A 12,717-nucleotide genomic window follows, 5' to 3' on the forward strand; every position below is an offset into this window, starting at 1 on the left:
ATTTGACAGAGCTAGGTGATGTGAACACACACTCAAACTGACACAGCGTAATTAATAAATGATTATGCCCGTGCCATGGATTAAAAACAGAGCGAAAACTCTGCGAGGCAGTGAATCAGTTATGCTGATAAAAGCCCTCCATTTTCTATCAGATGACCCCATCTTGAATAACAACCAGAGGCTGAGAGGAGGCGAGGGCAGGATGTTTGGGTGTCTAGACACGCAGCTGTGTGAGTCATGCAGCAGTGAGGACAAACCTGGCTACTAAATTGGAACCACCTTGTCAGATTTAATCTGCTTTCATTTCAAGACCCCCGCTGTTGTACCCGCTGTACTTGTAAACCCGGCACAACAGGCTTCATGTCTACTGTTTTCTTTATCACCTACTTCAAATGTCTACAAGCTCAAGGTCAAAAATAATACTGGAGACCATAATGGAGATAATCTACTGCATGTGCTGAAAAGTAAAAACAATTGTGCAATAGAGCCTTCAATGTCTGACACTTTTGCCCACTCAGTGGAGCTGACGTGCTGTTTCGACAAGCTGCACCTCTTTGATTGGCGGCGTTGGGTCAGAAAGAGATTGTTTCACTTTGGTTTCCCTCAAGCTCTCCATCTTTTCTTACATAAGTACACACGGGTGCTGCTCATAAAGCACTGCCACCTCCATATTTTCAGCACTTGTGCCACAACTATCAGACTGCTCATCAATAAATCTTCATGTTGTAACTGAGTTACAGATAAGAGTTTTCCCCGGAAGTTTGCTTCTCGTACTGCAGCTGCACACGCTTCTGTGAGACTAGGCATCGGTGGAGCCGAAGACCTTTACTGTGACTTCCAGAGACTCTTAATCCGCTTAGATATTCGGTGTATTCTCTACACAAATAAAATTTGTCCTGACTGTATGTCCTCTCCTCCCTCTCTGTCCTTCCAGAATTCAGACGACCTCCTGGTAGCATCGGCTGAATGTCCTAGCGATGACGAAGATTTGGAGGAGTGCGAGCCTGGAAATGGTGAGTCAGCTCAGGGAGTTCTGCCTTTGTTGTATTTTATCTGGAAACAAAGTCAGCCTGAAACACAAAAGCAGAGTTACCTAGACTACTGCAATGTCCCTTTCTCCTCTTCTAAATGATACCTTGTGACTGCACAGCCCCCCTGTATGCAGCTCTGATTGGCCAGATGTGTACTCTCCGAGTTTTTTTTCTTGTTGCTTTTTAAAGCAGCAGGCAGTCGGCAGCATTGTGGTCTGTCAATTGCTCAGCCATGTGGTAATACCTGGCATTTTCCCAGCTGTTGCACCAATCTCCTGCCCCGACTTTAACAAGGCAGGACAGTTCCAACGTGGAAACACAGCTTGTTCTGCATGGCGCACAGCTGTAGCTTGGCAGACCTGGTGGCTGAGGCACTGTTAGTGTGAACAGAGGGTCAAGCAATGTTCTGACACCATGTCAGGAGGTGGAAGTTAAAGACCATGTGTTTTACTCCTTGCCACTGTGGTTTCTAGCACTAATAAGCTGGCCATATTTAAAAACTGCCAAGAACCATGCCTGTTCAGTGAAAAAATTAGATTCAAATTACTCCTGCAGCTACAAGTCAAGGCTTCTAAAACTCCAAGAGTCAGAAGATATGCATATCCACATTAAATTATGCAGTATTTCATCCTTAAAGATCTTGAGTGACAAGAGTTTTGTGTTTAATGGGTTCACAGATTTGACTCTGGTGTGGGTGAAACCTTTAATCAAAGCAGAGCCAGGATATATGCCACTATGATGCCACTGTCAAATAATAGAAACATTAAATTCCTGGAGCATAAAACAAGACTTGCTAGCGACTACTAGCTATAAGCTAAGTGTGGTTTTATGTGAAGGGCGAGTTTAATGCATCAAACCTGCCTTAATGTTCTGAGATAGGGCAAACCGTTGTGTAGCTTCAGCAGAACATGCTTCATATGGTGGAAAAAGGAAAAAAATGAAGAGAAATGCCATAGTGTACATTGCTTAATAAATGTATCTGATGAGAAAAAACAAATATTTTAGAAATCTGTCAAAAACACGTTTAAAACTAAAAAATTACTTTGTTATTTATTAGTCAAATAACAAACTATATTCATGTTTTTATATCTGAATTTGAGCCGGCACACTGGACTTTCCCAGAAATGAATCAAGGATAATATTCAATCACTAAAACTGTTCAAGAAAAACAAAGATGTGCTTTTTTGTTTGTTTCTATTTTTTCCAAAACACTAAGTTCAAATGTTAAAATATAATAATTATATTTTAGTATTAAAAATATCATTTTGATTAAAGAGCCTTGTGCATACTGCTGGATAACTTTAATTTTATTTATACAGTTCCAAATCACAACAACTTTTTTTAAGGTAAAGACCCTACAATAATACAGAGAAAACCCCAACAGACAATGACCCCTATGATCAAGTGCTTTGGTGAGAGTGGGAAGGAAAAACACCTTTTTAACAGGACGAAACCTCCAGCAGAACCAGGCTGGGGTGATATTAGGTCTTTAAGAAAATTATTATTATCTTGTTATAGTAATAGACCTTGTATCATTACAGAAACATAAGAAATGGTTTTGGTAATTACCAGTACTGTTAGGACAGCTGTAGCATAAACCTGGCACTGACTGGTGGTCTAATAAATTTGTTAAGCAGTGTATGTGCTCCCCGAAAAGCACTTGAGTTACCTTGAATAACTGTGTAAAAGTTTGTTGTAGGATTGTGGATTAGTGGTTTGACTGGTGGACTGTAAATGGCAGCAGATTACAACATTTATCAGTATGTTTGTGTTAGGAGAACCTGATCTGAACCTGTGCTGAGAAACTTGAGTGCAGCATTTTCCTGCAGTTTTCTCTGTAGGTGGTTGGGACTGAAATAGAGACTCAATCCCCCTCTTATCAAAAGAAGAAATGAGAGTTTTTTTTGGTTGGATGCTATGTCCAGGCTTAATCTCCCATGAGGAAATGCAACTCACTATCTCTCTCTTTCTCTCACACGCCCCCACAAACACACATACGGTGTCTGACATGCTCACCTTTCCACATAGGCATTTGTCTCTCTCACTCTGTGGGTGTAAAGTTTTCTCTCTGCCTCCGACTCTCCCGAGCAACAATGAACACGCTTGTGCGTACACACACACACACGCGTGCTCTGTATCACACCTTCCAGATGCCACGAGAGTTCCAGCAAAGCGAGCCGGCGGGGTCGGATAAGCCTCTGTGAAAACTGTGGACGAGGAGAGCAGAATCAACATTGTCTCCAAAGCATGTTCCCCCTCCATCACTGCTGCACAAACACAGGCCTTTAGTCATTGTGTGATAGGACCAATTCCCAGTGTTTTCAATTACATGTGAGTGTTCGGCTCGCTGTTATTGAACTGCCTTCAGGAAAGAAGGAGAGAAACATTTTAAAGGCAGCTGTGGATTTTCTGTTAAGCAAAGCTAGATGCAATGGTTATGAATTGATGAGGATCGATACAACTCCTTCATATATACAACCAGCTGAGCTCCATCTGCTTACCTGCAGCTGGTAACACCACAACACACAATTCAAGAGATGCAGCTTGTTTTTTCCTTTTCCTTTTTTTCCACAACTGCATTTGGTGGAGGAGTGTTTTGGCTGTGTCACGCAAAATGAGAGTCCTCAACGTGAAACGCTCAGACAGTGATTGAGGGGTAGCTGCTGTTGCACATTTGCTGACAAGCTCAGAGTGGATGCAAAATAGACAAAAGCACAGGGTGCAGAGAAGAAGACCTGAGGAGGAGATGAGCGGGAAGGACTGGCTTTCATTGAGATGTGCATCACGTTCCTTTGCGCTCAAAGCAGAACAGAGGAATGGGGAGAGGAGAGAAGCGGAGGTACAGAGGGAGCCTGCGAGAGAGAAGGAAGAGGAAGTGAAGGAGAGAGTGAAATTCCCATGAACGATTCCTGGCGTTCCCACCAGGCTAATTAAACTTTGACTGTTAGAGAGCCTTAATTACATCACCCAATTAGAGCTATGGTTACGATACTTCAGTGTTTGTAATGAGTCTCTGTCAGAAGGGTGACAAGCGCTAGGAAATGTGGACCTCGATTACAAAGCTCAATATACCGAGCAGAAAATGAACACACAGGAAAGAGTCTCCAAAGATGCATATGGACACTCATTTGCTACACATATAATAACTATATTTCACACTAACAAACATATTGAGATTCTATCCATCCAACATTAAAGCTGTGTCTTTTTGTCTCCATATATCATGTTCTGTCTGTTCTCTACCCCAACATGACCTCACTTTGCTTTTCTCTCACTTACCTCCAAGCTACTTATCAGTCCCAGGATGTTGTAGGCTCTATATCGGTTTTACTCTGACAAGATCAGAGCTTTGAGGAGCTCCTCAATAATTCATCAGACAGCATGCTATAGAGACAACCTACGAATTGCTCTTCTTAGGCCGAGGAGTGAAAATAAGAGATTGGGTGATAGATGAGGGATGACCTGGAGCCTCTCTGCCCCCCTCCGCATTCAATGTGACTCAGAGCCAAGTCGATGGGTTTGGGTGTTAGTTATTTGTCAGGGTGATGCGTTATTGATCGCTCTTAGCTAGTAACAGGCCCAAGTTTATCATATAGGTTCCACAGGTTGGATCCTGAGCAGTATGGATGCTTGAACCTGCATGACAGGATGCTTTCTAAGCGGTACATCATCCTTTCAGGGTTCAGACAAGTGTTACTGTCCAAGCCTCTACCCCTACTGTGTCTGATTGGTCAGATTTGGAACGAGCCTTCTGATTTGATCATTTTCTGTGGCTCCATGATGAATGCTTGAGTTTGCATGAGTTATAATGAAACCTCTCCCAGCTACCGTAGGGCGAGACGGGGGGTACAGCCTGGACATGTTGCCAGTCTGTTGCAGGGCTTTAGGTGATTGTCTTTAATTAGCAGAGTTATTTTACAGTACCAAAAATATGGATCACAGTCTTAGTCGGGATGCCCAGTTACTGCAGAGGTGCTCAGTCAGCCTAATCACACAAGCGAAGAATGCATTACTCAACATTATTCACATGCCTGTAACCATTTTATTTCATTACTGGTCAATGGTGCATTTTTGTCATTTACAAAAAAATTATACATATTCTGCAAACTACACAAAAGTGGTTTTTGAAATTCTAATTAGAACCAAATGTTAACCCAAAGCTGTTTTAGGGAGGATGGCCTTTTTCCTTGTGTTGCATTCTGAGTAGGAAATCTGGCCGCTTTAGCTTCAGATTGTAAACAAATGCCCCGGAGCACCATGGAGAAACATGGATGATCTGATATCCTCGTGTTGGTGTTGTTCCCAGATCATCATGAAAATGTTGTTCCAGGATCAACATTGCAAGTGACCAATCACAATGTTGTGACGTTATTCTTTTGCGCGCCAAGCCATTCTTGCATTTATGAAATTCCAATGTTGCAAGGATAATATCAATTCTGCTTACCGTTTATTAAAAGGTTAGGGTTAGGATTAGGGTCAGGGTACGTTGATCGGCGGACAGAGGCGGTTTCTCACAGCTTAAGTACAGTTTTTTGTTTTACGACGGTTTTTCCCGAAGTCGCAAAAGTATGACGTCACAACATTCTGATTGGTCACTTGCAATGTTGATCCTGGAACAACATTTTCATGATGATCTGGGAACAACACCAACACGAGGAAATCAGATCGAGCGGAGAAACATGGTGGTTTGCAGATTGTCTGAACCTCTAACATGGTAATGTCTTCATGGAGATTGGAGACTGGAGACTTTATTGCTGCACAATATGTGACTCTGAGTGAGACACAATATGAGCAGGGCATCATATCTTTTTTGTCAAAACAAGTCACTTCACCTGAGAACAGCAGCAGCAGTTTACAGAGCCCCACATATAAAGAAGCAGGTTTGTTCCCTGCACCGATTATAGGGCCACCTATTGTAGCAGGATTCAGAAGCAAGAAAGGGATAATATATTATGCTCGGGCACGCAGTTAGATTTTCCATCTGCAGCCTAATCGAAGCTGAATTACAGAATGCTGAAACTCCAAACAACCTTTTTGCTCTAAATATTTCAAATGGATGTGAGCGGGGTGATGTGATCAGCAGAATAACGATATTTGTCAGGAGACCGACGTGGATGCATCAGTATCCATCTGCCCTGTGCTTATTTTGAGTAAATAGGAGGGGTGGGGGTGACTCATACTGGCAACGCAGTGGAGAGGCATGTGGGTAAAGATAAAGAAATTTCATCATGTGGACTAAACGTCTGCCTCAGCTGTTCAAATCAACAGAGTCAAACTCAATCAATCAGGCTGAATATCTGAGTCTCTCCTGCTTTAACGCTGAAATGACAGAGTCGGAATGTTAAAGAAACAGACCCCCACACGTGGGAATCATGCCTAATTTTTTTTGGCATCAGAACTGGTCTCAGTAAATCCCAGTTTGGGTCTGATGGCTTTGATGTAAAATAATACGCATTCACCTAAATATTTTATGCTCACTTTCCTGGGTTTCCTCTGGTTTACATCAGTCTGTGGTTCTTGGCAGCTTTCAGCAGGAGAACACATGCAGGGACATTTGTGACATGTATCCCCCACCCACCCCACCCCACCTTCCAACCTGGCTGTTAACAGCACCAGAGCTGCATACAGGGACCACACAGTGCAGTGTCGGAAAGCCAATTGAAGTTGCTGATTGGTTTAAAATATTGGTGCAGTAGGCTTAGGTCGCACGACAGGAAATGAAAAGATGTTTCACTTGATAACTGCCTGGAGGTCTGACATGTGGCTCACTCTGTGTATGAGGGCTGAGGTTCATTATTCTGCTAGGAGCTGCTGCCTGCCAGTCATATGGGATAATGCCATGAGGCCTTCAGGCTTTGGCTCCTAAAAACTAAGAGGACAGCAGAGCGATGTGGGTCACTTGCTTGAACAATCCTTTCTATGTACATGATGACTCTGAGCCTCCCGTAAATATTTAATAACTCTTGTAAGCGTCACTCCGAGGGGCTCCTATAAGCCAGACTTTAAGCAGAGAAGCACAGTGTTCCTGATTCCTGAGGATTACATTAAATGTTTATTGTAACAGGGGTATCTATTTGCCATGTCAGCCGCACGTACAGTAAGTAGGACGCACTGTGAGCAGAGGTAGCTTCTCAGTAATGGGCAGGCTGCACACCGAGCAGCAGGTATGAAGCTTGAAATTGCACTCGCAGCATCTGTGCCACGCAGACAGACGGCAGAGTAAAGATAGCAGCGCTAACGTCTCGTCGTCACCCTCATTCGCACATGCGTCCTGTATCTCTAAGAAACGATCTTCTCTGTGTTCCCAAATTGTTGGCCCCCACCCCCCTCGCTGGAGCGACTTTGACGAGTTATTTTACGAAACCCAAAGATTTTCTTTTTTTCTTTTGAACGCACTGGGGGAAATCCTACTCGAAGTGAATCTGCTTTGTTCCTCAAATGTGCCGCCACACTCTGCTGTCCTCTCGCCTTCAAGGTGAAACTCATCCCTCAAACACAGACAGAAAATGTATGGGAGAGAAATAACTTGAGCATTGCCATGGAAACTAGCCTTTCCAGTAGTGGTGGTGAAATAATAACTTAGAAAGGTTGAAGAATTACTAAGTTTCTTTCTCCTTTACAGCTCTCACATTTTGCTTTGTTTCAAGGCGTTTCTCTCAAGTGTGTTGTTATATGCTGATATGTCGCAGTGGCTTTGTTAACCCAATGCATTACCTTTTTTTTTTTTTTTTTTTTTTTTTTTAACAAAGCCTTTGCCATTCTTTAAGTGAAAATGTGGGGGTTTGTAACTGACCAATGGTTTTGGGGGTGTTTGAGTGCTGCTGAGCTGAATAAAGGCCACAGAGGAATTCTTACAATCCCAGAACCTCCTATTAACCATCCCCTCCCTTCCCATTCATTCCTGAAACGCTTTATCCAGCCACTCTCTCCCACTGAGTCTCCCTGGTTTACCTCATCAATCGAACACAGAGCCAGAGTCATGATTTTATGCTGGTGATGTTGGCATTTCTTTGCTTATGTTTTGCTGTTACCTTCCCTTTTGTCCCCCTCCAAGATGTGTTGTAATCTAATTCACTCTGCAATACTTCTCAACTGTTTCCTTTACTGACCCTTTTGCAACACTGGACAGAAAACTGAGTGTGTAAATTTACTGCTATTAATATTCTATTTCCTGTTAACACACTCATGATATGTCTAACCATTTCAGTCTATGATACAAGGATTCCTCTTAAATGCACCTTTTTTCCCCAATAATCTGAACTGAAGCAAAGTCGAAGCTTATTTCACACTGGGCTAAAATTGCATAACTGAGGCTTGAACTGAAATTCTGGCTCATTAAGACCTTTTTTTAATGTTATTTGTGTTGATGGCTGTTTGAAAAGAACATCATTCCCCCATGTTTAACGTGTGGTGTTTGGGAGGGAAGTGGGCATGAGGGAGTCATGATAAAAAACTGAGCAGTATTATTTAATACTCTGTTACTCAGTGCGCTGTAGTGTAGTGCACTGAGAGTTTGGGTTAAGAATTAGAGGCATCAGTTTTCTGCAGCCGCTCCTGAGGGTTTGCATACAGATTAAGCTAATTAGAAATGAGCCATAGAAGCCACCATGCCCAAAAGGGGAAAATAGGATTGAGACAATTCTTCATGAGAATTTGGGGGGGGGGACAAGTGAATAATGCAACAATACATTATTATTCTTTTTTTTTTTTTTTTTTGTTACATTCTGATTATTTTTCACCCAATAAAGAAACAAAAGAGGAGAGGAGGTAAACAAAGGTGGGGGTGGGGAGGGGAGGGGAGTTGTTTATCACTATCCGAGAACAATCTTACACAGCTTTCTTTTTGTAATTTTTTTTTTCATGCAAAAATCATGCGGCCAATTTGTTGATGTAAGTGACCTGAACCTCGTGGTTTGCTATCTTATTTAACCAATCACAGCAGAAACATCTGAGCGCTAGCGTAGTCAGCGTAGGTAGGACTAGAAAGGTTAGCAGTGAAGGATAGGCTGTGTAGTACAATAGATGTTACGTTGTTCAGTGTAATTTGTAGTCTGCTTTTACCTTGTGTTAGTTATATGACATGTAGGAATATGCAGCACAGCGAAATAGGTCAGAACAGTCAGGAGCAGGTGCAGGCTAGAGTATATTCTTACATCTTGTTTTATAATGCAGCTCAAAGTTAGTCAGCATATTAACTTTTTAAATAGAACAGACTAAACTTGTAGAACTAACCTCATGTTAAGCTGTAGTGCTGTTCTAATACTGGTGTTTCTGTAACATTTGAACTGTCTTTCTTCTGTTGATCTGGAAGTCGTCTCTCCCTCAGGTGGTCTCTAACACTCTTTTCCTTCGTTGTCTCTTTCTTGTCCTAGGAGGTGAATTAGTGTTGCCCATTATTACAGTGGACTCCCTAGACCCCCCATCTATTGCCACCCGCTACCCAGTAATACCCCCGCCCCCCACCACTTACCGCCCTTTCCTCACCCTGCTTGAAACCACCAAAGAATCCCTCCCCTTGCCCAACGGCTGGCCCCCTTGCCCCTTGGACCAGGAGGACTGCGAGGAGACCATCGAGGTGTCGGCGTACGGCTCGGGGGAGATGACCGAGTCAGATGACGAGGACTATTACAAAAATTCCGCCCTGGTCACCGACAGGACTGTCCTCCCCCCTCCCCCGGCCGTCGAGGGTGGCGTCCAAAACCCCCGAGACCGCCATTTCTCCCGCTTCCCCAACTCCCGCCCCCCTCTGTCCTCCACCCCCACAGCCAACCCTGACCAGCTGAACCCGCGCATCAAGTCAGCCGGCGGCGGCAGCAGCAGTAGTAGCAACAACATCCCTGCCGGGAAAATGAACACCCGGGACCAAGTGCTGCTGCCGCCGGCCCAGCCCTCTTTGGATCCAGGCCACCGTAGAGTCCCAGGTATAACCTATCCCCCAAATTTCCCTCATGTTCCCACTCCAGACCCCACGTCTCCAGAGAGAGGGCTCCCGGGTGCCGTGGAAGTGCAGCAGTCGAGCAGCACCACCGGGATGGTGGTGGGCATCGTGGCAGCCGCTGCCCTCTGCATCCTCATCTTGCTGTACGCCATGTACAAGTACCGCAACCGCGATGAGGGCTCCTATCAGGTGGACCAGAGCCGTAACTACATTAGCAACTCAGCCACACAGAGCAATGGGGCCCTGGTGAAGGAGAAACAGCCCAGCACTGCCAAGACAGTCACCAAGAACAAGAAGAACAAAGACAAAGAGTACTACGTCTGAGGGAGTGCCGCCGTGACACACAGGGGCAGACAGCAGAGCACTTAGAAAAGGAAAGAGACGGCGGGGAGAAGGAGGGAGAGAAGGCAGTATGTGGGAAAACTGCAAACACATCACAGTGGCTAATTCATTTCAAACTTCAAGTATTGTCAGGTGCTCATATGTGTTACCAGTTCATCTCGAATCAGAGGGAGGCAGCAAAATGAGATGGCACAGTGACATCACAGCTCTCCTCACACATTTCCACATTGCTTTGATTGATTAGACTAAACTTCAATTGCATTCAATGCTAACCACAGTGTGGATTTAAGGAAAGGCTATTACATCTCTACACATACTGTGCCAACAACCACGTAGCAAATGCTGATAAAGCAGTGATTCATGGGTTAGCATTCGACAAGCTGCTTAATATCCAGAGTACTGTAGGAAACCATCGCCATCAGTATTTGTGTCAAGGCCTGTACTTGATTCTGAGGAGAACCTGCTTAGACAGTATCAAACATATTTTTTTTTCCAACCGGGCTCAAATTAGCAGATCAATATACTGCCAGCTTAGAGAAACACTGTGTCAAATCCAGCTCCTCCACCTCTGTTGTCAGTTCGACATCTCTGATCTCTCACCTCCCATCGGATCTCTCTCTCTCCTTCTCGTTCACCCACGAACTCTGTTTCTCTCCTTGTCTACGGTGCCCAGCAGCCGATGCAATGTAAACTCTGCCGTGTTTCAAGCATGTAGTATTCATTTACGAAAAAGAGATAAACTGTTTTTCCTTTCTGTGGAGTTTAAAAAACAAAAAAATATGACGCCGATGACTGATGATCGTAACAACATTAAAAGTAGCAACTACGTGAGATGCCACCGCTCCAACCTAACGGATGCTAAATTGTACGTTTAGCCGCCAAAAACTCGTCGAGGCCAAAAAAAACACCCCTTTGGTCGTCCTTTGTTCCAGCAGATCTGTGTCATGTGTATCTGGGGCTCTGAGGTGCCCCCTAGTGGGCCAGCAGAGAAACTGTCACGTCCTTACAAGTTACTAATCACCGAAAAACAGAAAAAACCTCCAGCAAACAAGATGAACTCTGTTCTATATAATTATAAATATATGTATAGACGTTGCAGAAACATATGGACCTATGTGAACGAATCAAAAAGTGCGTTTGCTGAGACGTGCACAGCAAAAGATAGGATTCTTGAACAGCTTCACCGTCCAACCCCCCGTTCCTCAGACCCCTGCCCCCCCCTCATGAACAGTACGGCTGATGGAAGGCCTTGCTGCAAGACTCAGTCACTTTGGTTTGCTCTTTTCTTTTCTTTTTTTAAATTTCTTTTCATTTCTGGAGGAATGAGAGACATTTTAGGGAGATTCTGAATTCATTCGTGTTGGAGTTCCACTGTGGAGAGAGATACCTTGCAGCAGCTGAAAAAGAGCAACTGTGTCGTTCGCCCCTCTCTAGCCTGACTGGACTGACGGCAGCCCGCGGGCAAAGCGAACTTAATGGGAAGAGCACACAAATAAAAGGAGAACAGTAGTTCCCTGAAAGATGTACAACAGAACTCTAGTATTCCAATTTTCTCAAGTCTATTAAGAAAAGAAAACTGTACCATGAAAAGAAAAATTCTGAAAAAAGTTTGTGAAATGTCTAAATATTTGACTTTCATCCCATTACTAAGAGAAATGTGTTTTCCCTACTATCATTCCTGTTTGGAGAAAAAAAATAACTATGATTCTGGGAAACTGAAATTTCTATGTATTTTCTTTTGGTACCTGAGCAAATATGATTTGGGTTATGAACATAAAACCATGCATTCTCCTTTTCCAGAGGAGAAAATGTCCTCTTTTATCTTCCATCTGTCATCCTTAGCCTCTTTCTTTGTTCTTCATGCATTCCTTTTTCTCTGTAGAGATCGTATGTCCCCGTACCCTGTGAGGAAAGCAGGTTTTATCCATCATCTGATTTTTATTTACTTTAATTTGTTTTATATCTATTTCTGTCTATATGGCGAGAGACAAGATGGTAGTCATTTCACTTGACGGGCTCCGTCGTTACGCTCTTCTGCCACGTTTGTCTGGTTTCTCTCTTTCTCCATTCCGAGCATACTCTCCCAGTATCTTCCTGTTCTTTCTAAATGTTATTGTAAAGTGTTCCAGTGAGATGACTCTAAATATGTGTACATTAACAGAGGGAATACACTTGGTTATATACTTCTTACTTACTGCGTTGTGTGGTCTGTTCATTGTCTCCTTATTTTCAAATTTGATTCAATCCCCAGGAGGTACCCAGAGGACTGCAAATTGCTTTGAAACAGTTCGATATTACGACATCTGATGGACCAAGTTGCTGGTAAAAGCAACTCTAGTTATTTCTGACTCTGACACCCCGATTAAGATAAATGCTCTGCAAAATAAGTCTGTAACTGGACCCGTT

General features: G+C 43.5%; 1 protein-coding gene across 13 annotated transcripts in view; it reads left to right on the forward strand.

Annotated features, from left to right (window-relative positions):
- Window positions 1-12,501, forward strand: part of nrxn2b (neurexin 2b) — a 661,917-nt gene extending 649,416 nt beyond the window's left edge. For 11 of the 13 annotated variants that reach the window (XM_063470250.1, XM_063470249.1, XM_063470251.1 and 8 more), the window contains 2 exons: window positions 935-1,013; window positions 9,404-12,501. In XM_063470250.1, the coding sequence (XP_063326320.1) occupies window positions 935-1,013; window positions 9,404-10,293 (969 nt within the window). In that variant the 3' untranslated portion in view covers window positions 10,294-12,501. The remainder of the gene's footprint in view (window positions 1-934; window positions 1,014-9,403) is intronic. The other 2 variants (XM_063470257.1, XM_063470258.1) reach the window with 1 other exon arrangement.
- Window positions 12,502-12,717: the final 216 nt, after the last annotated feature.

This window comes from Pelmatolapia mariae, linkage group LG3_W (assembly GCF_036321145.2).
Source record: "Pelmatolapia mariae isolate MD_Pm_ZW linkage group LG3_W, Pm_UMD_F_2, whole genome shotgun sequence".
Classification (NCBI taxonomy): Eukaryota; Metazoa; Chordata; class Actinopteri; order Cichliformes; family Cichlidae; genus Pelmatolapia; species Pelmatolapia mariae.